This window comes from Hermetia illucens, chromosome 2, assembly GCF_905115235.1.
Source record: "Hermetia illucens chromosome 2, iHerIll2.2.curated.20191125, whole genome shotgun sequence".
In the NCBI taxonomy this organism is placed as follows: Eukaryota; Metazoa; Arthropoda; class Insecta; order Diptera; family Stratiomyidae; genus Hermetia; species Hermetia illucens.
The window spans coordinates 51,927,282-51,951,996 of NC_051850.1; the positions used below are offsets into that span (position 1 = coordinate 51,927,282).

The 24,715-nt window shown below is 44.1% G+C and overlaps 1 protein-coding gene across 2 annotated transcripts in view; it reads right to left on the reverse strand.

The window, feature by feature from the left end:
- The window catches only part of LOC119647786 (MOB kinase activator-like 2), a 402,844-nt gene extending 378,161 nt beyond the window's left edge, over positions 1-24,683 (reverse strand). Inside the window, exon 1 of one of the 2 annotated variants that reach the window (XM_038048974.1) lies at positions 23,990-24,683. In XM_038048974.1, coding sequence (XP_037904902.1) covers positions 23,990-24,039 — 50 coding nt within the window. In that variant the 5' untranslated portion in view covers positions 24,040-24,683. Of the gene's footprint in view, positions 1-7,711; positions 8,072-23,989 lie in introns of those variants that run through there. The other variant, XM_038048969.1, reaches the window with a different exon arrangement.
- Positions 24,684-24,715: the final 32 nt, after the last annotated feature.

Consider the following 24,715-nt stretch of genomic DNA (forward strand, 5'->3'; position numbering starts at 1 on the left):
AGGTCGTCATCAAAAGTGTTTTTTTTCCCGGTATAAATCAAATTGTTGGCCACGTCCAAAAGGGACATTAAAAGGCTGAATTGGCCTTACTGTCCGTCGGATACCAGTCGACTCAGCTGTGAATGAGTACCTGAGTCAAATCAGGGTAATAATCTCGGGCGAGTGCAATGTTGCCACATTGTCTCCTACAGGGTTCTGTAATCCTGTAGTGTCCCGTTACGGTCTTGAATGAAGTGCTCTAACACACTTCAAGGCCCTGATCCAATATGGATTGTTGCGCCAATGATTATTATTATTATTAATTGGCCTTACTGTATATCTGATGGAATCAGAAAGGTACATACAGAACGAGAGAAGAAGTATTACTTTTATATTGGTAAACTTTGCACCGCAAAAGAGGGCAACTGGTTCTGTTCCTCTACGCTATACGAACTCTTGCTGATGGTAAGCTCGATTATCAGGGTTCATTTCTCGAAAGAATTGAACAGGCTAGTGGTGTATCGAAAGTACTTCAAATCGTAATAGAATTTTACAAGCACCTAATTGAAGGCTTAATCAGTTTCATGATGAGGTGCTCTTAATGTAGAGGTTTTGTTACAAATTTTTGTGTCGCTTGTTCACTCCCTTAGTGGATCATAGGGTAGTGAGACTGTACTGTAGTTTCATTATCATCCTCTTAACGCTGTGTAAGTGATAAACTCACAGCAGCGAGACAAACACAAGACGAGCACAGACAGTCATGAGGACTGGAATTCGAACCCAGCGCACGAACATTGAGTGGCTGACGCTCTACCCTCTCAACCATCGCACCGTCACAGTTGATAATTCAATATATCGGGCTCTTTCTGGAGTAATGAATAATAATATAGCTTGATAATCCATAACTCACAATTCTATTGCAGACACTGAGTTTCTTTGAAGATTTTTCTAAAATTGAGATGCACACTTACCTGCAAAAAGAGAAAAAAAGTAAATTAAATTTTAACTTTGCTATTGTAAATACAAATATGAACATGAAATTTGTAAGAGTGGAATCAGTTTGTTTTCATTTGACGTTGATTTAGAAAACAAGCCTGAAATTTTTTAGCGATAAGAGGCGAACAATTCCTATTTAACAATATAATGAGCATTTTTGAACTCTGCGCTTGGATATACAAACTCACTAGTCCTTTATTGATCGTAAGGAATTGGTATTTTTGGAAATTAGTAAATCAGGAAGGAGCAAATGCAAGTAAGCACTGAAGGTAGATTATACGGGAACACTTCACCTTAAATTTGTACTTCTCTGTTAATGAGGCCTGTTACCCGTAGGCGATGTGATTTGAAGACGGAGGTGTCAGTGAATAGGTCACACATTAAGGACGCCCGGCAATTCCATGCGCTGGAACCCACTCTCCCAAGATGTCCAACGAGTTTGTTCACCCCAAAACAGCACTTGGTGCAGAACAATGGAGGAATCCTGACGCGTCGGTGTAGTTAACGCGCTATATCCCAGAAGGGGTGAATACCAACAATATATGTACTGGGCTAGATATTTTTGTCAATCACGACCGCAGTGTAGTGTAACTTCACTACTACTTGCTACTCATTTTGTTAGTCAATTCGTGAAGAGGGATCAGGTTCGTTCGATCTTTCGGTTCCTCTCACTTCATCTACAAAATCACTTTTCTTAGAGGAAAAATCTACAACATAACCGTTTCTTTGATAGAGTCGGTGAAGTAGTTCTCTACACCGGTAGTTACTCCCATTCCCGAAAATTTTAAAGTGTGTTAATGAGTTATCGGCTGTGGGGTATTCTTTTTAAGGTAAGTGAGTGCAACTTCTTTACAGGAGGATGCAAAGGCTCATATTCGAGTTCAATATCTAGGTGCTGTGGCCTGACGTTAACACGTAAGCTGTGGGCAAATAGTGATTCCTATCAAGCCTGCGAGTCTCATTCTCGTGAAAGGAAAGTTAAAGGGAGATTTGTGGGCTAGCAACAATAAAGTCTTGAATTTTAGAGAGCGTTGTTTCTACTAACGATGGTTTGACGCCTTAACATCGCTAGATTCGCCTTCGCTGCTTTTTCTAAAATGTGGAAATTGAAATGTGGCCGCCCTAGAAGCAGGTCGTGTAGAATAGTTGAGGCGGAATGCACATTTTGGCCAACCGTAAATGTGACTGGTATATCGTATGTTCCATTTAGGTTATAACGTTATAAATGCATAAGGGGGTGGTCTTGCTCCCTTTTTGCTTCCTTGCCAAATTTATTTAAGTTTACTCAAATAATATATCAGACGCGAAGGAATTATTTACATCTTTATAGTCAGAAGCTCGGCTTTAGGCTCAATTAAAAGAAGACCAAGCTCCTGACCCAAACGAGAAGGAGATACCGATCAAACAGAATCTCGGTGGTGGAGGTGAGTTCCTTCTGCCCTGGACGAAACCGCAAGTCATACAATTTTTGCAACTTGGATGCTTTCCCAAGAATGAGGTGTCTATGGGCGACAACAGTGGAAGTATGTTGTTCCCAACTAGTCCGGTCCGCCATTGAGGTGATGGCGGATTTAGAACTCCCTCAATTCCTTAGGCAAAAGTCAGCAATGCGGTTTGTCTGGGAGTTGATATTGACAGCAAAATCAATCATACTATACCCTCCACTCGCTGAATTCAGGAACGTATACAGGACAAATAAGTTTCGCGCATATAAAACTCTCTCCAAGTCAGGACGTTCAAATATTTCGAATCTGGGAAACGAAGAAATGCATACTATGTATGACGAACCTCCTGTGGTCTAATTAATCAAAGTTAGAAAGCTACTGTGTGGGATATAAACCCAACCGAACACTCAAATGTAATGGACAAGGAAAACATCAACCTGAATAACCGAGCGCTGGACGAATCCGATTGGGGCAACAATCGGTATTCGCTCTAGGCATAGGGAAGGAACTCCAAACATCCCGGTTTTGCAGCGAGGTCCACCAATTCGATATCACTAAAAGCTGTCTGGCGTCCTGGCCTACGTCATCGTTCCATTTGAGGCAGGGTCCGCCACATCTTCTTTCTATACCATAAATATTGCCATTTAAGACTTTCTGGGCTGGATCATCCTCATCTATACGAATCAAGTGATGCGTCCACCGAAATCTAATCAGCCGGATTTTGTCCACAAGTTCGCAATTTTTCTTGCTAAGAACCCAAGTCCTCGATAAATACGTGAGGACTGGCAAGATCGTTATTTGTATAGTAAGAGCTTTGAGCATATGGTGAGACGTTTCCAGCGGAGCAGTTTTTAATGCTGCGGTTGATGCCGCTAGCAATTCAATTAAAAAAAAAAAAATAACAAATTGGGAGACCGTAAACTGGACGCTTCAATCATGAAAGGTTCACAGTTCCCACCTTCCCATCAAATTTCATACAGGAGTAACTGTTTTTGAGAAAAGTGAGCGACAGACAGGCTTGTGAGAAGTTGCCAGATTTCTCATCAGGCGCGACCCCAGGTGGCGGATAGGGAACACCTGACGTGTAAATACCCAGAAAATAAAACCAACATGGAAGAAGAGAGAGGGTGCAGGGGCTCGGAACTCCAGTACTGTCGGCTTTTTGGAGTGAGCAAGCGAGCTCCCGACTCTCGATGTCCCTCGACCGTAGTGCCTTCGTTTAGATAACTTGATCACTGTGGCCGTGGCATCTAATGCTATAAGTGATTTATATTTCGAGAAAGAGGTGTTCAAGTGAAGCAAGACTTTACCAAGAAGGCTGAAAGAAAGACGTTGTCCGACTAAGGCAGTTTGGACACCTACAAAAATGAAAGCTCTTTAAAAGGAGTAACGGGGCCCATGCTTATAAAGAACAGAGCATGTAGCTAGGACCAAAGATAGTTGAGCTGTTCGACAAACAGAACGTGCACCAAGCTATCAAAACATAGAGGGAGTCATTAGAGTCCTGTATAATAGGTCGCGGGAGGAAGAAAGAACCAGCAAAAGTCAAAAGCTGCCGTCCCTGCGACCCAAGTGACACCTAACAACAAATTTTATTAAATAGGTGTTTTAAGTGCCTCATATTTGAACACTTGGCAAAGGCATGAACCGGCGATATCGATCCGTCCGATTGATACAGAAGGTGTGCCAAGGAATGCCATAGGGGCTCAAAATGCCTATCGTGGGAAGAAGAGGAGGCACGGGATACCCGATATATTGCCAGAAATAGTAAATGCAGGGAATTCAGGAAGGCTTTGACTGTAATACGTAATAAAAATACGGTGTTTATTCGAATGAACCTCAACCATTGGAAGGTCGCTCAGGATTTACTTAAGTAGATCATCCGAGTCTAAGGTGCGGGTTGCCATCGTAAGTGTACATACGGAAATAGGCACGATGGCGAGTGGATCACAGAATCGACTGGTGGAGTGGCAATATGGGCGTGAGGTGGCCAAGCTATACAATGCATCATAAGCCAGTCGGCCAGTGGATTTGTGTGGGCTAAAATAAGCGGCGTGTGAGTGTGCAACTGCTACGGTCCACCCAATCTCACATTGTCTGAGTTTGAAGGCTTGTTGGAAAACCTTGTTCGCTACGCAAGTAGACGAACTTGAAAGGTGATTACCGGTGATGTTCATCTGTGAGCTCTCCAATGGGAAAGCAGAGAGAATAATGCAAAAGGTCGAAGCCTGTTAGAGGCTTTTGGCCAATTAGACATAGTTCGGGCCAATGAAGGTAATGTAAGCACCTTTTAAGGAGGGTGTGGTTCAATCGTAGACGTAACTTTTATCAGTTCTGCACTGATCTACGGAATTGTATGTTCTGGCACTTTAACGAGGAGTACATCTACAGCGATCACCAGACAATTATCTTCAAACTATAATAGGCAAAGAGAATACTCAAAGCCGAAAAGGAAATCAGGCTGATCTACAAAAGTTCTGAATGAGCAAACCTTCACGAAAGAGCTTTCAATGTGACACAATGCATCTCTCCAAGACAGATGACATGTCCATGCCTAGAAGATGCATATATACCAGCTGAAGGCCGAATTACTGGTGGAATAGTGAACTGACCGGTCTTCGGTTAGCCTGTCACCGTGCCAGACCAGCGGCGGTGGTAGATACGATTGTTCAGGTGCAAAAGAAGCTTACATATAAGGGTGCCCCCAAAAATCTCAAGCTTCCCATCGAGGAATGCCTTAGGGAGCTCTGCTCTGAGGCGGATGTAAACGTGGGGGGATGCATATAGAGTTGAGATGGGGCATTTCAAATGCCGGTCATTTACGCAGATTACGTGAAAAATCATCCAGAGTTTTTCCCCAGCGAGAGAAGGACGCGACACCTTTCAGCGATCTCGAGGGGATATTCTCTACAATATGGGAGCGGCAGAAGTGGGTAGACCACACCGTTCACTGGCAAATCCCCGGGTGAATCATCCTCCTATAGACCCATATGTCCTCTAAACACAACGGGGGAAATGTTAGTGCGGGTAATCTAATTGCTACCGGTTCTTGGGGATGGCTTGTGTAAAGCCAGATCAACCATGCATGCCATAAAATTGGTTGCTGGCTTGGCCGAAAATGCAATTCAAGCAAAGGGTAGTGCCAGCAAACATTGCGTGGTACCTAACTAGTAAGTAAGGAACCCGGGACGTGCAAAATGCATTCATTTCAACCAATTTGAGTCGTATACGGAAGTCTCTGCCGACAATTGGTGTTCACTCCTATCTCGCTGCCATTGTGGAGAGCTTCTTGCGAGAACGGACGTTCTGATTTGACACCGATGATGGGTCCCCAGAGTACGTTGTCCCCGTGGATGTTCCACAGTGCTTCGTACTGGGCACAATGACGTACTCAATCTACCGGTTCCAGAGGAGGCCACGGTGGTGGGATACGCCGACGATATTGCACAGGTTGTGGTTGCAAAGCATCTCGACGATGTTGAGTTGTAGTGAAGCGATGCAACCAGTGGTAGGCGACGGAAGCGATCTTCATCACTAAGCGCATGAAGAGAAATTTCGCTCGTATTAGAATTGGGAGGGAGAGGGGATATCACTGTAATAATTATTTAATTTTACTAATTAATATTACATTTTATTTCTTTATATTTAAAAGTTATTCGAGCTTTGATCATCATGACGGTTAGTCACTAATTTATTTTTAATTATTTTGTCTTTGAAAAAACAAGTTTTACGATGTCATGGCTAACGCAATTCACAAAACCGAGTACGTTCGTTCCGCCACATCATCACTTACAAACCGATCATCAAATTCTTGGAAGTGATAGATGTAAAGTTTAATTTTAGGCAGCACGCGGAGTATACTTGCGGAAAGGCAACCTCTGGCAAGCATGATGCCGAATGTAGGAGGTCGGTGGCATATTTGCAGAGTGCTTGTAGCCAGGGTGGTGAGTTCCATCTTGCTGCATGCAGTCCCAGTTTAGGGAGTAGCGCTGTATGTTTTACGTAACGTACATAAGCTGAGTGCGGTGCACAGAAACGACTGAGGGCTCGTTGTGTGCCCTACGGACTATTCCATATGATGAAGCGCTCCCCATCTTTGGAATGATGCCGAATTTGGCAGACGAGATGGCGAACATATGGATATATCATCAAGCCGATCTCTCCTTTATAGGAAGCATAAAAAGCCGAGAGGGAGAGAGAGATCTATGACTAGATGGCAACAGCGATGCGACCGCTTAAAAAAGGGCTGTTGGACACACAAGTTGATCACTAATGAGGGAGTGGCTGAAGAGAAAGCATAGTCAATTGTAATCTCACCTAGTATCTCACTGGTCATGGAGTATACCGTTAATACCTGTAAGTTTTAAATTGGACGCTTCATCTGATTGTCCAAACTGCAATGGGGTCGCAGAGAACTCAGCGCGCCGACCATATGAAGATTCCAAAGCTGTAATGGGCAGTTATACTCAGGAAGAGAGCAAGTCGCTCCCGAGATGCATGAATGTACGCAACAATAGAACTGAATTTTTGGGCACCGATCCCCATGAAACAGGCACAATCACCGTCAGCGGCAGTGACCTGCCCAGAACTGAGCAATTTAAATTCCTCGGGTCAATGGTATCAGCTAATGGAGAATTGCGTTATGAAATTGTTTCACGCATTAATGCAACCTGGTGTTATTTGTAATCGACGTATCAACGAACGTCGCAAATCGTCCGTCCTGTCGCTCTTTATGGTTCTGAGTGTTAACCGACTATAAAAGACAATGGACGGCGTCTGGCGATAATGGAGACGAAGATGCTGCGTTGGACTAGGTAGTGACACGTTTTGAACTAATTGTAATAGGAGAGTTACTGGTTCTTTTTTATCAAAACTGAACTACGAGAAATCGGGAAACTAAAACGATTATAGAAGTCAATGCTTTCTTCATGTTTTGACTATAATCGTATGAAAACTAATTTCTCCATTTTAACAGGTTAAGTCGCATAAATGATATCGACTCAGAACCATAAGCATCTTTTGCAGTGGAGAGTTCACTTTGTAGCAACTTCCATAAACACACAATAGTTCAGTAATTGAATTAGTGCAACTACCGAAAAGGAAGGAAAAAACAAAACTAAATTGATTTGCATTTGTCGTAATCTGTTGTGTATTAACGCCAACTGTAGGTCTTCCTGCGTGAAAAAAGTCGTCCGCACATACACTAGATAAATTCAATATAGAGTAGCGAATGAATTACTAGAACCACAATTGAAAGTGTCATCTAAACTAGTTAGAAGTCTACGGAGTACCTGCAAAAACAAGTAACTGTCTCTTCGACATCGATCGGTAGCGTAATATGGGCCGCATCATGTAACCGTGATGCAGAACCGGATGCTGCAGGTGGCGGAGAGGCTGCATCTAGTGGGATAGCCGAGTATCGAACCGCGAGAGCTTTTGTTACACGATTGTTTCCCGCCAAACTTGATATGGCCCACATCATTTTGGGGCGACCTCAGAGAAAAAGCAAACAAATCACTCTCCACCTTCGATTCAAGATACTCTCGTACGAGCCAGATGCAGACACCGCGGATTATATAAAAACCGACTAAAGAGCAATTAGCAGAAAATAGATTTTTAGCGACACATAGCCAACCGAAGTAACCGATACTAAGGCGCAATGCAAACTATTCGTACCAAAACGCTAATTGAGTGCAACGCAAATTTTTTCGCAATATTTTCGCTCCCCCAGAACTGTCTGTTGTTCTTGCTGTTTTCGAGAGACCAGGGTATGACGAAATGTGATGTTTCTATTCTAATTGAATTAAATGTCAAGGATTTTTTCTATTTGGCTGCGTCTCTCCAGCGTTTGTACGTTTGCTGTTGCTTTTTGTGAAACTCTAGAACATCATCTTTAAGTGTACTCAAGTCTGGGTGGCAATGTTTGAACAGTGTCTAATACTGCCATGGGTGCTTTCTTCTCTCTTTTTTGCAATCTAGAAATCAATAGAGAGCGCGCGTGCTACAGTTGAAGCGATGGTAATTGGAAGTGTCAAGTTGAAAAGACGTAGATATCTTCGAAGGGTCTAATGGAGCTTCAGGCACAAGAACTATGCTCCTCCAAGGTATCATTTATGCTGGAGTGAAATGAAGAAACACTTCCTAATAGACCGCTTCTGGTCGTACAGCAAGTCATGTTTATATACCTCACTAATCTGCAAGTGATCGAAGACTTCCTCACAGTATTGTAGGTTTCATTCGCCAATACAGAATAGGCAAAAGATAATGGAGAAAATGTGGGTGACATTGCCACTCAACCGTTGTGCCGTTGTGCTATGAAAAAGCCCATAAATCGGAAAATGCGATGTTTTTATTGCTGTCCCATAAATTTCCTATTAACTGAATCTGTTCTTGAAACGTACAGCGGGCGCATGGACCGCTGACCCCAAAAAAAATTTACATCTTTCAGACGTGCAGCCTGGACCACAATTGAGATGGGCTGGGAAGAGGGCAGGCGTGGAAGGCATGGAAAGAAAGCTATAACCTATTCCAACCTGCGGTAACAATGATGTTGTCTGACTTAATCTACTTTTGGAACTATGCATTGTTTGCAGGTTTACCCGAACGTTGAGGTGTTTTTACACCTCCCATAATTTTTTTTTATTTAATGCACTCATTCTGGAGTCGTAAGAAAAGAAGCGACCGAAACTAGGAAAATTGTGTGGTATGAACTCATTGTTTTCTTAACGTCCAGAAGAGACGAAAATAACATTCAGAGATATCTTGCTTCATCTTATTTCAGCCAAAATGTGCTGGGTCGTTTCTTCAGATTCCGGCTTGGCATGCGCATCCATGTCAATGAGTCACACTTACATGTTTGTGGGGCCATAAAATGCAGTTTTATGTTTTCATGATTTGAATTTAATGGAGATCAAAGAACAAGGCCTCCACGTACACACCGAAATAATTTAGTGTTAATATCACAACAAGATTGATGGAGATTAGCCGGACTAAAGTGGGGCCGAGTTGGATAAACGAAATACTCTTTGAATTATTTAAGCTCGGCGCGCTTGAAACGATGATTTGAATATTATGTTTCCTGAGTAGTATGGAATCGAGTGCGGTACAGCTTAATCTCCATCTATTTTCAGAGGTAATTAGCGGACACACAATGCATACTTTGTGGCCTAGTTAGTAGATAAAAAACTTTATGGAAGTGAATCAAAGTAATCCGCCCGAAAACAAATTGAAATAAAGAAGACAGGAAGCTTCAAAGAAAGCTGGTTTAGATATTTTTGTTCGACTATTTCGGCTTTGTCCCTCATTACCAAATTTATATCATCAGCGCCATAGAAATGCAAATTTCGACCAGAAGACGGTTTTGAGCCAGAAGAGAGAAAATTGATTCAAGTAAACAAAACTTTTCCTTGTGGTATCGGAAATTTCTGCAAACTCTATATTCAAATCTCACAAGAAAGAAAGCAATATTTATGTAAACAAATAATGCTTGAGACGGTGAGGAGGGTCAATCGTTTTGTAAGGCAAAACAACCGCATAATCCAAGCACCTTGTTTCATCACCTTTGAGTGAGAAGAAAACAATTACTAATTATTTAATCGAAGTCGTTGCACACATCAATAATCGGGAGCGTGAAGAAGTACTAAATCAACTACTATCATTGCTAAGTAGGTCTGACTCGGATCCCAAAAATACAAGGACAGCAAAAAGACCATGGTTTGAACATTTTCATCGTCAGGGAAGGAAAAGAGGAGCTAATCATTTACAAAAAGAAAGGGACGCCTACCACAACTACTGAGTTTGATGCAAGCATGCATTATACATATATGGTTGCCACAGAATTCCTACGTGGGACATAGGGTGTCAACCACAGCAGCACACCATTGCTTGCACTCTTCCTTTAATGTTCTGCGCCATGTCAGCTGTTCTTGGGTTCCATGGCCACTGTCGCTCTTTGTTAGTCTGTGAAGTATCCACCGTACGCCGGTGAAGACGTACCCCGATGATACGGTGTAATCATGAGTTAATAAAAGCTTAGAGGTTTGGAGCAATAGTGGTGGTTACTCTTCATGTGCTAGTCTCACAGCGGAGCAAAGAGAGAAATTTGAAACGAAACAATCTCAATTTAATGTTGAGGTAGAGATACCTGTTTTGGACGAAACAGTGAAGGCCGATTTAGCGCTGTCAATTGATCGGTGGTCAAATAGTAGTATAGGTCCCAGGGCGAAACGTGGTTTGATTCCCACGGTGGAGCATAAAACCTGGAAAACGCCTGTTGAACCAACACAACAGCTCTACTACCAAACCCTATATCCACCTCTAAGTTCTGACCGCTGGGAGCGTTCTTAACGAAAAACTGCAGACAGGGAAGGATGAAGGCGAGCCTTCCACGTCTAAAAACGGGACAAATTGTACCAACTGGTCCTTCACATTGGAAGTTGGATAGGGCTGTCAACCTTTCATGAGAAACAAGAGCCTCGAACTGGACTGACAACACAATGAAGAACTCGGCAACGTAAACGGAATAACGATTTGCGCATTTTCTCATGGAACCTGCGCTCCTTGTACAGAAATGGAGCTGATAAGCAGCCAATATCCTATCCCAATATAGGGCTGATGAAGCAGTGTTGCAGGAGATGCGTTGAACAGGGAACAGGGAAGGGAGAAGAGCCATTACACCATATATTATAGTGGACATCCAGTAAACCATGTGCTCGGAATAGATTTCTTAGTCAGCCAAAAAATTAATCCTGCTGTTATCGGCTTTGAAAATATAAGCGGTGTTGATTGAACGCCGCCACTTCTCAGCCTTGATGAATGTGAGAACATATAGGGGAGCCAATATAGACTTGGATCACTATTTCGTTGGCATGGTGCTCCGGGCTCGAATAACAACTCCACCTAGAATCCACTCTGACAAACAAGTGAGAGTTAACACAGCCCTCCGCAACACCTATAAGAGGGAAATGGATGCCACAATAACCGCAGTCAACAAAGGACCTACAGATAAAGCATCAACAAATGATCTTCACAACTACCTGAAGAACGTTATTATTGATACGGCCACAAACATACTTGTCCCCAGCCGCAAAAGGAGTCGGAACGGCTGGTTTGACGATGAATATAAGCTAGCAACGGAACGGAAGAATGTCGCATACCGAGTAATGTTGCATTCTCAAAGAACGCGGGCACGCGCAGAGACTTATCGCGAACTCCGCCGAGCGGAGAAGTGACGGAAAAAGGAAGCCTGGGAGAACCAACAAGTCTGTGAACTAGAAAAGTACAGAGAGCAATCGCACCAGGCGCGCAAGATTTACCAACAAGTCAGCAGAATGAAGCCTTATACATCTCGATGCTCATCCTCCCGAGACAAAGAGGGAAATCTGATTTCCGACAGAATGTGTATATTGGAGCGATGGATTGAGTACTTTAGTGAGCTACTGAACAACCAGAACATCGGTGAGTTGGAGGTCCCGCCAACTGAAGACGAGGGACAAATACTGCCACCACCAAATATAGGAGAAATAGTCCGTGCAATTTATCGGCTAAAAAATCATAAGTCGCCAGGAGCCGATGGAATTACAGCCGAATTGGTTAAATATGGAGGCGACCAGTTACACCAAGTGGTTCATCAACTTGTGCTTAAAGTATGGGACAGCGAATCAATGCCTGACGATTGGCAATGAGGCATTATCTGTCTCATACATAAAAAGGAAGATATCACACAGTGCAGCAATTACAGAGGTATCACGTTGCTGAGTACCATCTATAAGATATTTTCCGTTATCTTCGGGGATCGGTGGCCCATATAAAAGAAGCTTCACTCCAGGCAAAATCAGCAACAGATCAGGTTTTCTCTCTGCGGCAAGCAATGGAAAGCCTGTTGGAACACGCATCAGTTGCACCATCTTTTCATCGACGTTTAGGCCGCCAATGATAGCATAGCCAGAGTAAAACTGTACACGGCCATGGGAGAATTCGGTATTCCGTAATTGATAAGGCGACTGACCCTGACCAATATGCGAGGCCAGATTAAAGCAGCAGGATCACCCTCCAGACCATTCGACATCAACAACGGTCTAAGACAAGGGGATGCCTTGACATAAGTCCTCTTTAACTTGGCCCTAGAAATAGTGATCCGTGATGCTGGAGTAGATGCGAGGGGCATGATCTTCTCTAAGTCCACTCAACTACTGGCCTAGGCTGACGATATCAGCATCATGGAAACAAACTGCCTTCATCCAGATCGAGCAGGCAGCCCGAGATCTTAGGCTACACATCAATGAAGGCAAGACAAAATACATGGTAGCAACGTCAGCACCAAAAGCCAACAAAATTAAATCGCACTAGTCAAACAGGAAGAATAACTACTAACTAGACTGAAATTTTGAGACGATTGAAAATTTCTCCTATCTAGGGTCGAAAATCACACAAATCATACCGATAACAGCTAGGACGATGAAATCCACGCACGGTTGTCGGAAGCCAATAGAGCCTATTTCGCTCGAAATACCATAGTCCTGCAGCCCTCATGTATTTCTCGGAGACTAGGGTTTTTGGGTAAGAAAAATTGGACTTGGCCGCGTTGAAGACAAGAATCCACCAAAGAATTTTTGGCCCCTTACATGAGAATGGACGATTCCGTAGTCTACATAAGGACAAAATCTATGAGCGATACCACGACTGTCTGGTTGCGAATAAAATGCGGCTCAATAGGTTATGGTGGATATCTAGCCCGAAAAGTCTATAAGGGCAATATCTATGGTATTAAAAGAAGACGAAGCAGACCCTGCCTGAGATGGAGCGATGGCGTAGGCCAGGACCCTTTCTTCGTGAAAAACAGAAATGAACGAGAAGAAAAGAAGCGGTGACAAGAGGCAACCTCGGCGGAGCCTGCTTTGGAGTTCAAGTTTTTCAAAGATTTAAGCTCAAAGCAGCGTGTAACACTATGTTGCTCTGTTGATAGCTCTTAGTTTCCCTAGAAAAGTTCCCTGGAATAGAGTATTCCAGATACACTTCCTATCGACGCTGCTGTGAGCGGAAGGATTTCGAGGTGTTCTTTGATGTGTTCGAGAATTATATTAGGTATGATACTAACTGAACTGGATAGAACTTGTTCTGCTTGTGTATATTTGCAAAAACTTCAGATTTTCAGTAGTTCCCGCGATGTGAGATAGAAGTGGATCGGTGGATAGCGGCTTAATCAGTGGTGCCCACTTGACCTTCCCAGTGGAACAACACATCCCAGGCATTTCTTACTGAAACTTCAAAGCGGGACAATATAAACACAATATAGCCACAATATAGACATTTCGGCGCATTTTGGAATCGTAGTTTTCATTGCAATTGAATGATGCTTTATGGGTATCGATTTTCAGTATTGAACGAACCTGTCGTTAGCGTTCAACTTCACTACGATGCAATTGCAACTGCTCTGAAAGTAGACATTTTTTGTTCGAAGATTTGTGATTTGTAAAATATGCCACATTTGAAGCGCTATTACTTTTTAAGGGGAAGTAACCGTTGCAACTGTCTAACGCGCTTTGAGAGAGAATATTTCACGCTTCTTCCTTAATCACCTCCTTTCCGCCTGGGGGACAGAGTTCAAAGTGAAACCCTAGCGCTTTGAAATGAAAATAGAAACTTGTGACATTATGTGCTGTCATATGTTGCTGTGGTGATAGCTATCAACTTCTTCGGCATGTCCTTTTTGCATAGAGCATTTCAAACACATTGCCGGAAGCTTTCCCGAAATAGAGACACCCACACTCCTACTTTACTGTTCTGCGTCAAGTGCTCAGATAAGGATAGTGCCATGGCCCGGATTTGTTGGTGTTTTTCTTCAGTCCAACTCTACTTGCCTTTCTTTCTAAATCCAGAGCCATTTAGTTAAGGCCCATTACCGGACGAGAAAGCAAACATATGTCATTAGCGTAGTAGAGGTGTTTGAGGAAAGACGCCATCATCCACTGAACTCCTCCACGTCCTCGGAACAAGCCAGCATGGAGCACATCACTGATAACAAGAAGAAATAGTATCGGTGACAAGTTGCAACTTTGCCGGGCTCCCCTTTGGACCTTCAAATCCTCTAAGATTTTACCTCGATGCGATATGTCGCTCTGATAATAATTATTTTCTCTGAAATGTGGCTCCTGTTTAGAACACTCCAAATACTCTCCCTGTTTACAATGTCAAAGGTCTTCTCGGAATCGATAAGGTAAAGCGAAAATCTAAACGCCGCGCATTGTTCCAAAACGGTCCATAGTATTGATGATGTCCAAGCAGGAGGATCCGAAGCGGGAACCAATGTGCTCTCTTTCGATCAAGAAGTGGGACTTTGAGAAAAAAAGTGTTGAGAAAAAAAGTCTTTCGTCCGTCTCTCTAGCTGCTCGTTATCTTGAATGAGGAGTCGACCGTCAATGACCTGTTTCCCTCACCAGCGCAATAACAAATTCCCGTTTGTAAAGGCACATAATACGTTAACTTTCCGGGATTTCGCATGGTATCGGAGCTTCAATGCATCACGCTCGCTATTACTCGCCACGGTCAATAACACTTTCAATCCCTTCTGGTCATCGATCCGTTTTCACGATTCCGCAGTCAACTAGATCTTATGACATCCATTCGTTGAAACCCAACTGACCTTATGGCAAGCTCTGCGCCCCAGGCGGTGTAAGATGCAGAAATCCATCAACCGACAATTATTGTTACAATTGTCAAGACTGTGGTTCCCCATATATCCCAGCAAGGAGTTGTTACAGCCCACCTTGGTATTCAGATCACCCACCACGATTACAATGTCACCTTCAGGAAGCTTCCCACCTTAATTGTTCATTGAAAGTATCGTTCTTCGCTATATCGTAAGTCCACTTTGGTGCACAACATTGCACAATTCTGACGCTCCTTAATCTGGACCTTGGGGTCAAGTAGTGGACTGCAGGATAGACTCATGGGGGATATAGCTCCCTGGAAGCTAATCTGCCTCTCTCAGAGGGTGATATATGGCGCTCAAGAAGGTACCAATTCAGGATGTCATACGAACCATGCCCACTGGATAGTTTGCAGTTGGGTGGGCATACCTATCCCATTATTATTGAGTGAGATGAAGAGCTGCCTAAATCGAAGAAAAATTGATATTCTTTCTAGGCGATACCCCGAATTATTGACACAAGGGGATAACATGACAACAAGGTTTCTCTTCGATAAGAAGAAGTTGAAGTAACAGGGCAAACTGTGGAAGCGTGGTTTTGAAATACGACCTAAACCAGCAACTGATTACCTGATTAGAGCAGAGGGAGCGGGCCAAGGAAAACGTACTGTGAATCATTAGGTAAGAACATATTCTAGGCAGAAATATACGCTATAGACAGATGTGCCTCCTTCAATTTCCGAAAGAACTATAGGAGGCAGAACATTGCTATTTTGACCGACAGCCAAGGGCCGATCAAGGCACTGAGGTCCAACTAGGCGAACTCTAAACTGGTGCCTTGCGAGACTGAATACGCTCGGCTCGTGCAGAAGGTTTGGATACCCTGGGTTCCAGAGTTAGAAGACAATGAGGTAATGGATGAATTGGCCAGGAAGGGAGCAGGGACGCTTTTATACGCACCAAAATCCTTCTGTGGTATTGGACACGGGTTCTTGATAAAAAATGAAGAAGAACAGCTGAGGGAACTATACTGAGCGAACCTATCAAGAATGCTCCCGTCCAGGTTGATCATGGGAGGATACGATTCCAAGCGCTTAAAAGACTGTTTAAACCTAATCAGATTATAGTGGTGCTTCCCGACTAAACTATCACTTGGCAAAGCCAGGGATATTTGGGGACACTACCTGCAGGTTCTGTGCGGAGTTTGACGAAACCTCCGTACAGGTTCCGGAACAGTGTCCTACACTTGCGCAAAGTAGGTCAAGGCACCTGGCAAAATACTTAATACCAGAGGCCAAGTTGAAATACTTGGAAGAAGGGAATATATTAAAATTCCAAACGATTATATGCTTGCTTGACATACTATAGTTAATAGGTGAACTATAAGCAATAAAAGGGACAAGGTAGTTCTTTTAGGATGCAGTGTCACTTCCCTTAGCCGAATAATAACCTGGACCGGACTCTTGCAGTCACAATCCTGAAACCGGCTCTCAGGTCAAGAGAGTGCCCCGTAGTCGTCAGGAACAATCCAACATCGGATTTGCATCTGCTGCCACTTGGCTTTCCAGAGGGAGGGAAGTTCTCCCCAGAGCCCTACCATTTTACTCCGTTTAGAACCAGAATGTTCAGCTTCTATCGTTGGAATTCTCGCCCGAGTTTGAGAAAGCAGACATTCTAGGGACTCTCGATACCATTATCCAGCAACGTGTGCATATTTCAGAAACTAATTATATGCCTTTTTCGATAGCCAAAGGTCTAACCGAAGAAGTCATTCGAGGCGTTATTGACGTTTTGGTGTCAGTAAAGTTCCGAAATTTGCCTACGAAATTCTATCTCTTTTAGTCGCCTTTTACGACAAGCAGGTCCCATCTCACTGGGCAAAATATAAGCGCCGTCCGCTCCTCAAATTTCGTAATTGCTTAAATAGCATGCATTAGGAACAAAGAATTTTCTGCATTTCCAGTTCCTAATCCGCCACCAGGGTATTAAGCTAATCTTCGTTTAATCTGTCAATATCCTCGAAGCGATCGATTATACTGAAAATTTTACTATTAATTGTTAAAAAAGTCGATTGCCACTAGTTTTATAGTCAAAGAAAAAACTACCACATATTGAAAGTTTTTTTCAGTTGGTCGATTGTGGTCACGGTAGGGAAGCCACCATCCCGCCTAGAGCTCAGTGCTCATAAGCCACACATCAGCAAGTCATCAGAAATGCACACTGAGCACAGCAGCAATAGAGCAACCAGCGAAATTGACAAAACAAAAAAATAAATCTATAGGAAAATAAAAATTGCAAAAATAGAGGAAAAACCAACGACCCACAAAAATAATAATCGACCGTTCATTGGTTTCTGCGCCAGGCATTCCCCATTTAAATGGTTGTTTAGAAAACTGTCTTCCGCTGAGTTATTGCTGGCAACTAGCGTCAACATATTATGGGAGGAAAAACTTTACAATGGATTCGGTGTGTGGTGGAAAATTTTGAAAATTTATGCTGACTGTTAAGATAAGATAATCTTCAGTTTTTTTTAATTCCAAGCATCATGTCAGGAGCGGAAAGACATACCAATGCTTTTCATTCGTCCTTGTGGTTCGATTTAGAAAAGCCTAGGATTCCTTAGCGCATAATAATAATCCTATATCCATCCCCCATTTGACCAATACCATTACCTAACCCCAGAGAAAATAAATCAGATATGAGTGTAGGCGCTCTTTTGTGTAAGGAAATTGCTCTTGGTTCGAATTCTGATTCGATTATCCATGAATAAAAGATGATGGAAATATTGAGAAAACTCAAAACTGACCTACCATTTCAAAACACGGGCAACTCGTCAGACGTTGGCTAGCCCCTGTCTTGGGAACAGCGTGACGTGAAGTGTCGGCCAGGTCTTGATTGCTTTAATTGCGAGTAGGACGAGCCTACGCTGATTCAAGCAGACCCCTTTTTGGTGGTCCGAACGCGCTAAGATCGATTTTGTAACGTGACGATGTCCTGAACAAAACGACGTGGACTTATAAACTGACAATCCCCGCTAAGATCCATGCGAGTGGCAATATAACAAATCAAAGCCCTAATAGCTTCCTTTGTCTCCTGCATCTGTTAGAGTTATTGGTATAGAACACCTTTTCTTTCACTTCACTAAAAATTTTATTCCTTGCAAATATGCTAATCACTTATCGCCTTCAATGCTGTCTACTTTGTTGCAATGGACACAGGAAATTTGGTATCACTCAGATTTGGCTATTTGATTGATTAGGTCTTTGGTTGATGACAGACGTTTTGGGCTGGCTCATTTCCTTTTAGGCTGTTCTTCCGGAGCAAGCATGGTGCGCTTGCCGTGGAACAGTCCTGTTCTGCTTGTTGACAAAACTGTTGATGGTTTGGTCTGTGTATTCGTTCAGTGAGGGACCACGCCTTCTGAGGATATGGGAGGGATTAGCATCCGGTGAATCATGGTTAAAAGAAGCGATTTTGTGCTGATCAGCATGGTCCAAAGTGTTGGGAATGACCGCAGATTTCCAGGTTTGTTTCCTGTTCAGCTTGGATAGGAAAAATTTTCTAAGAAGAATATTTTGTTTCTGAGGAGCCTTGCTTGAACTCTCTCCACTGTTCCGAAGGCCAAACGAGAGATGCATATTTTAAAAGTTCGGTAGAAAATTAGTAATAAGTTTCACTAAATCTACAGAGCCTATCTGATGACGAAGCTAAACTTTGATAACAGCAGGAAACAGGAAATTGCTTCGTAAAAAAGGCCCTAGTTTGTGCTGAAACTTTTCAATTAATATATGTACTCTAATATACTGTTTACACGTACAGGGTGTTCGGATGTTCTGGTCTCGAACTCTGCATCTTCGTTAAATGGCTCTTCATTTAGAAAAAAGAATTGGCAAGGAGATCCTATAGAGATAAATACCACGATAAAGAAAGTTGGTATTATGACCAATTACCGCACTGTCCCTATCTGCATTGACGCTACTTAATTCGTCTCTCTAAGCAGTCCTGTTTCTTCTGAATGTCCATTCAAACTGTAACCCACCCAACACTTTAAAGTTAGTTCCATCCCCTCCATTCCGGGGTGTTGTATACAATTTGAAAGCGCGATAATCTCCAAGTTGAAATCACTTTTTACTATTTTGATGTACCAAAGCAACATATGGAAAGTTGCTGTTGTAATCTTTCAGAAGTTAGTGGCCTTTCTTACATCTGCATGAATTGTGGGAGTCTAACTATAATACCGACTGCTTACATGATCCAGCTGTCCTCCGATAGTGGGAGGACTATCCTACTAATAAGGTGAAAGCATGTTGAAGGTTCTGTTAGAGAGTATTGATGACCGTGGGTCGCTACTCAAGTTGTTGGCCATGTCCTTAATTGCAAAAATATGGAAACAATGGATGAACGCCACTGTGGTGGCTCATGCTCCGATACTATGTCAGATTCCGTAAAGTACAACTTCATGATAAAAGGTGGTAAAATGGTCAGGGAAAAATGTAAGAAGCTCCCACAAATGATAACTATTCCAGAACTGTATACCGCTTTACGAAGGAAGTTGTTGGCGGTCGTGAATCCTTCGATGTTCCGGCCAGAGGTTATAATAGTCAGCTCCTCATCGTGGATGATGACTAGCTTGAGATGTGGAAGGAGCGCTTCATCATCATCATTATCAATAGTATAAATCTGGAACCGCTCTACCTCTTGTGGATGAAACGGTTTTTCGTCGTAGCAAATCATTTTTGCCACCAACGCACTTAAAAGAGCAAAACCACCACATCAGGCCAGGACGCCAGACAGTTTTTAGGGATATTGAATTGGTGGACTTCGGCGCAAAACCGGGATGTCTGGGGTGCCTCACTAAGGCAGGCCTAGATCAGATACCGGTTGTTCCGCTGTTGATGATTATGATGATGTTATTCCCGACTGGTAGGCTTCCAACACTAGGTCGCGGAACAGACTCCTAGATTCCCATCGTTTGAAGACGTTTTCATAGAGGACGTCGTTGGTTACGAGACCTGTTAGTATCTTCATTCTCAGTTTACTTAGCTTCAGTTTTTCGGCCTTTTTGATATAAGCCGCGGCTTTGCTGTTCCAAGCGCAGGCTGCGGTTCATCAAAGTGTGTTTGAAATTCCTTTGTCGCGAGTTCGTTGGCCCTCTTATCGCCATCAATACCTTCCTAGCCTCTATGTATTTCAATGTTATCTTCACCTTGGCAGCCAAAGGCTTGAAGTTTCGCTGACATTCTGATGCGAGTTTAGATCTGGTTAGATTAGATGATATCACTCCAATCATCACAGTCATTTCTAATCGCTATCTCCGGTTTGGAATCGAAACAGCATTTGGGTAACCTAAAATCTGTGACATCTGCATGGTTATGTCTATGATCATTCTACTATGCTCGTGTTCGTTCCACCAAAATCTTCCCTCTTCTTTTACTAGGAGGTCCAAAGTGGGCAGTTGCAGTATACCCAGAACAATGAATTGCATGATCTTCATGCAGAGGCAGACGAGTCTAATGGAACGATGACAGTTTCTTGGCCGCTTTGTCTCTGTTCCACCTTTGCCCACTAGAGGTACCCACGATCTTCACCATGACTGGCTACATCCAGTATACCATGCGTAGCACCATAAAATAAAGACTTTTGCTCTAATTTAGTCTCACATTCAGGATCAGTAAGAATAGCTCAGTAATTAGAACACTAGGCTCTCTTACGGAAAGTCGGTTCAAATCTCACTGGTGACAGTGGGATTTGTATCGTGACCATACCAGTCGACTCAGTTGAGTACCCGAGTCAAATCAGGTTAATAATCACAGGCGAGCGTAATGCTGAGCGCATGGCCTTCTACCCGCGCAACTGCGAGCTTCTGCGGTGGTAATGGATGTACCTTAGAGAAGAATGGGTAGTCAGTAGTGTTGATGTAGTGATGAACATCATGCTTAACGGGCTCAGGAAGACTACGCTCGGTAGTTATGTTGCGATATTTTTGAAGAAGTGCTCGAATACACGTCGGCAACGACTTCAAAAACGATGGAAAGAGTGCTGGTTGAGGAGGATAAGATTTTTCCTGATGACTTAAGGCAAGTTGTGGGGTCAATGAGGAACCGATTATGTATATCCAGCAATGCCGCCTGTACCGACCAGGTAGTTGCGCCGGCTCAAGGAGTTGTAGATTGTGAGGCGACGTGGTACAACATTTCGGGTAGCAGCCGCCAGTGCTCCCGGCAAGTCTAATTTGTTTGGTGAGAAATTGCAGGGACTGGTACATTTCTTAGTTTTTTTCAGAAAACCTACGATTGTAACAGCATATTTCGGCACTTGCCGGAGGTCCCAATGATTTACTATCCGACCGCCCACTTCGGGAGTGGATCTAGACCTTGATCCAGCCCTACTCACCGAACGGAAAGCAGCGAGCGCCTCTGCTGCCACTTGGCTTGAGTTGTCGTGAGGCGCCTCGCGAACCATGGGTGGCATGTGGACCCCATGAACTTTGTTCGCGGTGACGGCTAAGGTATCCAGAGACCCCGAGTGTTCTGACAATTGTAAGAGGCCAGTTTCATTTAAAATGTTATTGGTTTTGTTTCGTGACAGATCGTTTGTGTTCGGGTCGACTCTGGGGCGATGACTAATTAAATGTTGCTTGTCTTCTCAGCGTGACGTTATAAGACCTTGATTAGTTCGTATGAATGCTTGAACGATGTCGCCACCCAACTGTTTCATTTCACGCGGTATTATGGCTGTTCGTGTATTACACCGGTGCCATTACAGTGCAGCCAGAAATGCGATGGTCCAACTTCTCAAGTGCCGAACCACATAGATGTCATCTATGTACATCAAATGTGTCAGTTCGCACTTAGCCCGTAGGCCATATTTTATTGCAAAAAGATGGCCTCTAGCATAATTCAGTAGCCATGAAAGGGGGCTCAACGAATCCCCTTGGAAGGTGCCTCTTCGTATACGGATGGGCTCTGAGGTATTGACACCATCAGATGAACGCACTGATAAAGTGGTAGGCGGCCCTTCCGTAACTGTTGCTAAGAACTTGATTAGTTTGTAACCAATGGGATACAGACGTAGGCTATCGATTAGTCAGGTATGCGGTACGCTGTCAAAAGCCTTGGCATAGTCGATATAGCGAGAGGTTTCTTAGGCCTCTAGTTGTCCTACTACTACCGAGTCGATAATGAGTTGGTCTTTGCAACTCTTTGACTCAACTCGGCAACCCTTCTGCTCCTCGGTCAGAAAGTTGTTGGTCTCGAGGTGCTTATTAAACCTTCCACTAATAATGGACGTTATGAATTTGTAGAGGGTTGGTAAGCAAGTAATCGGCCTTGTGTCCGCGGGGTCCTGCACCGTGTCCTTTTTAGGAGTAAGGTAGGTAATTCCCGCAGTAAGGAAGGGTGGAAATTCCTCCGGCCGACTCATGACTTGATTTATGCCGTGTGCGAACCGACCATGTATACTGGGAAACTTTTTGTACCAGAAGTTCTGCACCGGATCCAGACCTGGGCCCCTTCAATTCTTTGAGCTGTTTATGGCTCGTCGAACTTTCTCTTCGGTAACATCCGCAAAACTCATGCCAAGCGTAGTGGCATGGCGGATGTCTTCCATGGTGATCCACTCAGCATGCTGGGCGGGTAACCTCCAAAGTGCATACCAATATTCGTTCGCTTCCGGCACCGTAAACTGTATTGTCTGGACGTTCTGTTGGGATTTGTTTATTATTACTATTTAGGATCACTTGGAGATATTCTTTCTCATTTGATATTTGAAGCCAGAAGAACGGCTTCCTATTTCGGTGAACGCCAGAAGACCCAGGGTTTTATCGAGGGATCCTTTTGTTCTCATTACCCATTGACCCTTTCTCTAGGAGACCTATAGCGAGATCGTTTGCAGAAATTTTGCCAAAAAAAGGGTATGATTCCTTGTTCCTGCTTCCCTAAAAGCAATAGTTCGTCCAGTAAGAGGTCACACAGTAGAGAGGATAGGACCCCCGTGGACATCTCTGGCATATTTGCTGCGATACTTCAATACGATACGACTAGAATACTTATCCAATTTTGTGAAACGGTATCAGCTGCCACCGAATGATAAGTATTCTGTTCGTGACGCACGGAGGATGGATGACAGCCTTATCCTTCCAAACGTAGTTTCCTTCCTTCGGCGACAAAAGTTTGATTATTTTAGTAACCCAAGATTCTATCGATTCCTCACACGCATTGCAAACATTTTTCCATTCTGGCCTTTTTATTGTAATCTATTTCGAGAGGGCAATGCCATTCAGTGCCACGGTGTCACCGGTTTCGCTGCTGCCTCGTAGTTTTTCGCATGACTAGGTCCACCGCCCACACTCTCCCCTACGCACTGACAAGTGGATAATTCCCTATGCGAAAATCGCGTGACAGACGTCAAAATCAGATGAAATCGCACGTGTTTACATTTTTACGGAGGTTCAATGAGCGCGAGGGAGACGGAGCGTCGCGATCCGTGGTACGGAGCAAATAAAAACAAACACGCACTCTCTCACTCCCCCGCACGGTGGTCGAATCAATAATCCTTTTCGTGGGTTCAGCTCGAGGAGGCTGGGGTCAACCGCAGCCCCGCGAGCCGCCAAGAAACAAAGCAATTTGTCATCGCAACCAAAATAAAGCTGAAATTCGGAAAATGCGTCGCGGAGCTAATTTTAGCGGCCAAATTTGTGTTCGAACGCAACGCGAGCCGAGGTCGAGTGAGAGGGACGGCCGCTGTCGTGCACTCGGCAGCGCTCCAACTGGAGCGAGACGGACAGCCGCGCCGTCCGAATCATGCGACTGCAAGTGGCGGTCGGTGCCAAGAAATTCGCTCGCCGCAATCCCTGGCCTGGCGAGTCTTCTGTGAAACTGGCAGCGGAGCGCAAAAGGAAAACGTCAAGCGGAGCCACACTTACCCCATAAGCCAGTCGACAGTGTCCCGCAAGTACTCCGGGATCCGCTCCATCTCAGCGACGACTAGGCGCTATCAGGCGCTCGCCTTGGGACGAATTCCGCCCACCGCAGCGCAGGATGCGGTCGGAGGCCCGAGAACGGCGCTCGACCCCCTTCCTGAGTCCTGTCCGCTCGCCTACGCTGCAACCTCGGTCGCTCAAAGGTCGACCGAGCCGGAAAATTGCAAAAACTCCCGACGATCAGCAACCGACCGCAGGCAGCCTCGATCGCGCGCTCAAAATAATTTTTTCGCCGATAAAACCGACCACAAATTCAGAGTGAAACAAAACAACAACAAAGCACAGCCGACTCGCGACCACCGCGCACTGTCCCTGTCGCACCTGCGGTGTCAATCGGCGCGAGCGAGCGGGATGCCGCGACTCTGTTTGGAGTTCCAAACGCGCTACCAACTTTTTTCTCGTCTAACGATTTTCGGTCTTGACCCCGAGGACGTTCTTCGCAATTGTTTCGATGCTGGGTTTCTCGTTATTTTTCACAGTAACGTGGCGACTTGCGGCACAGAACGGATCGACCGTGGGACCAATTCGAAAATTGTGTGACGCAGAAATCGCGAGCGACCAGTTTTCACACGCGACGCACCTGTGAAAATCGAAGGGTACCCGTGCCGTGCAAAACGACAAGGAGAATGATGCGACGGGCAGTGCGAAGCGATCCGGCGACGCATGGGA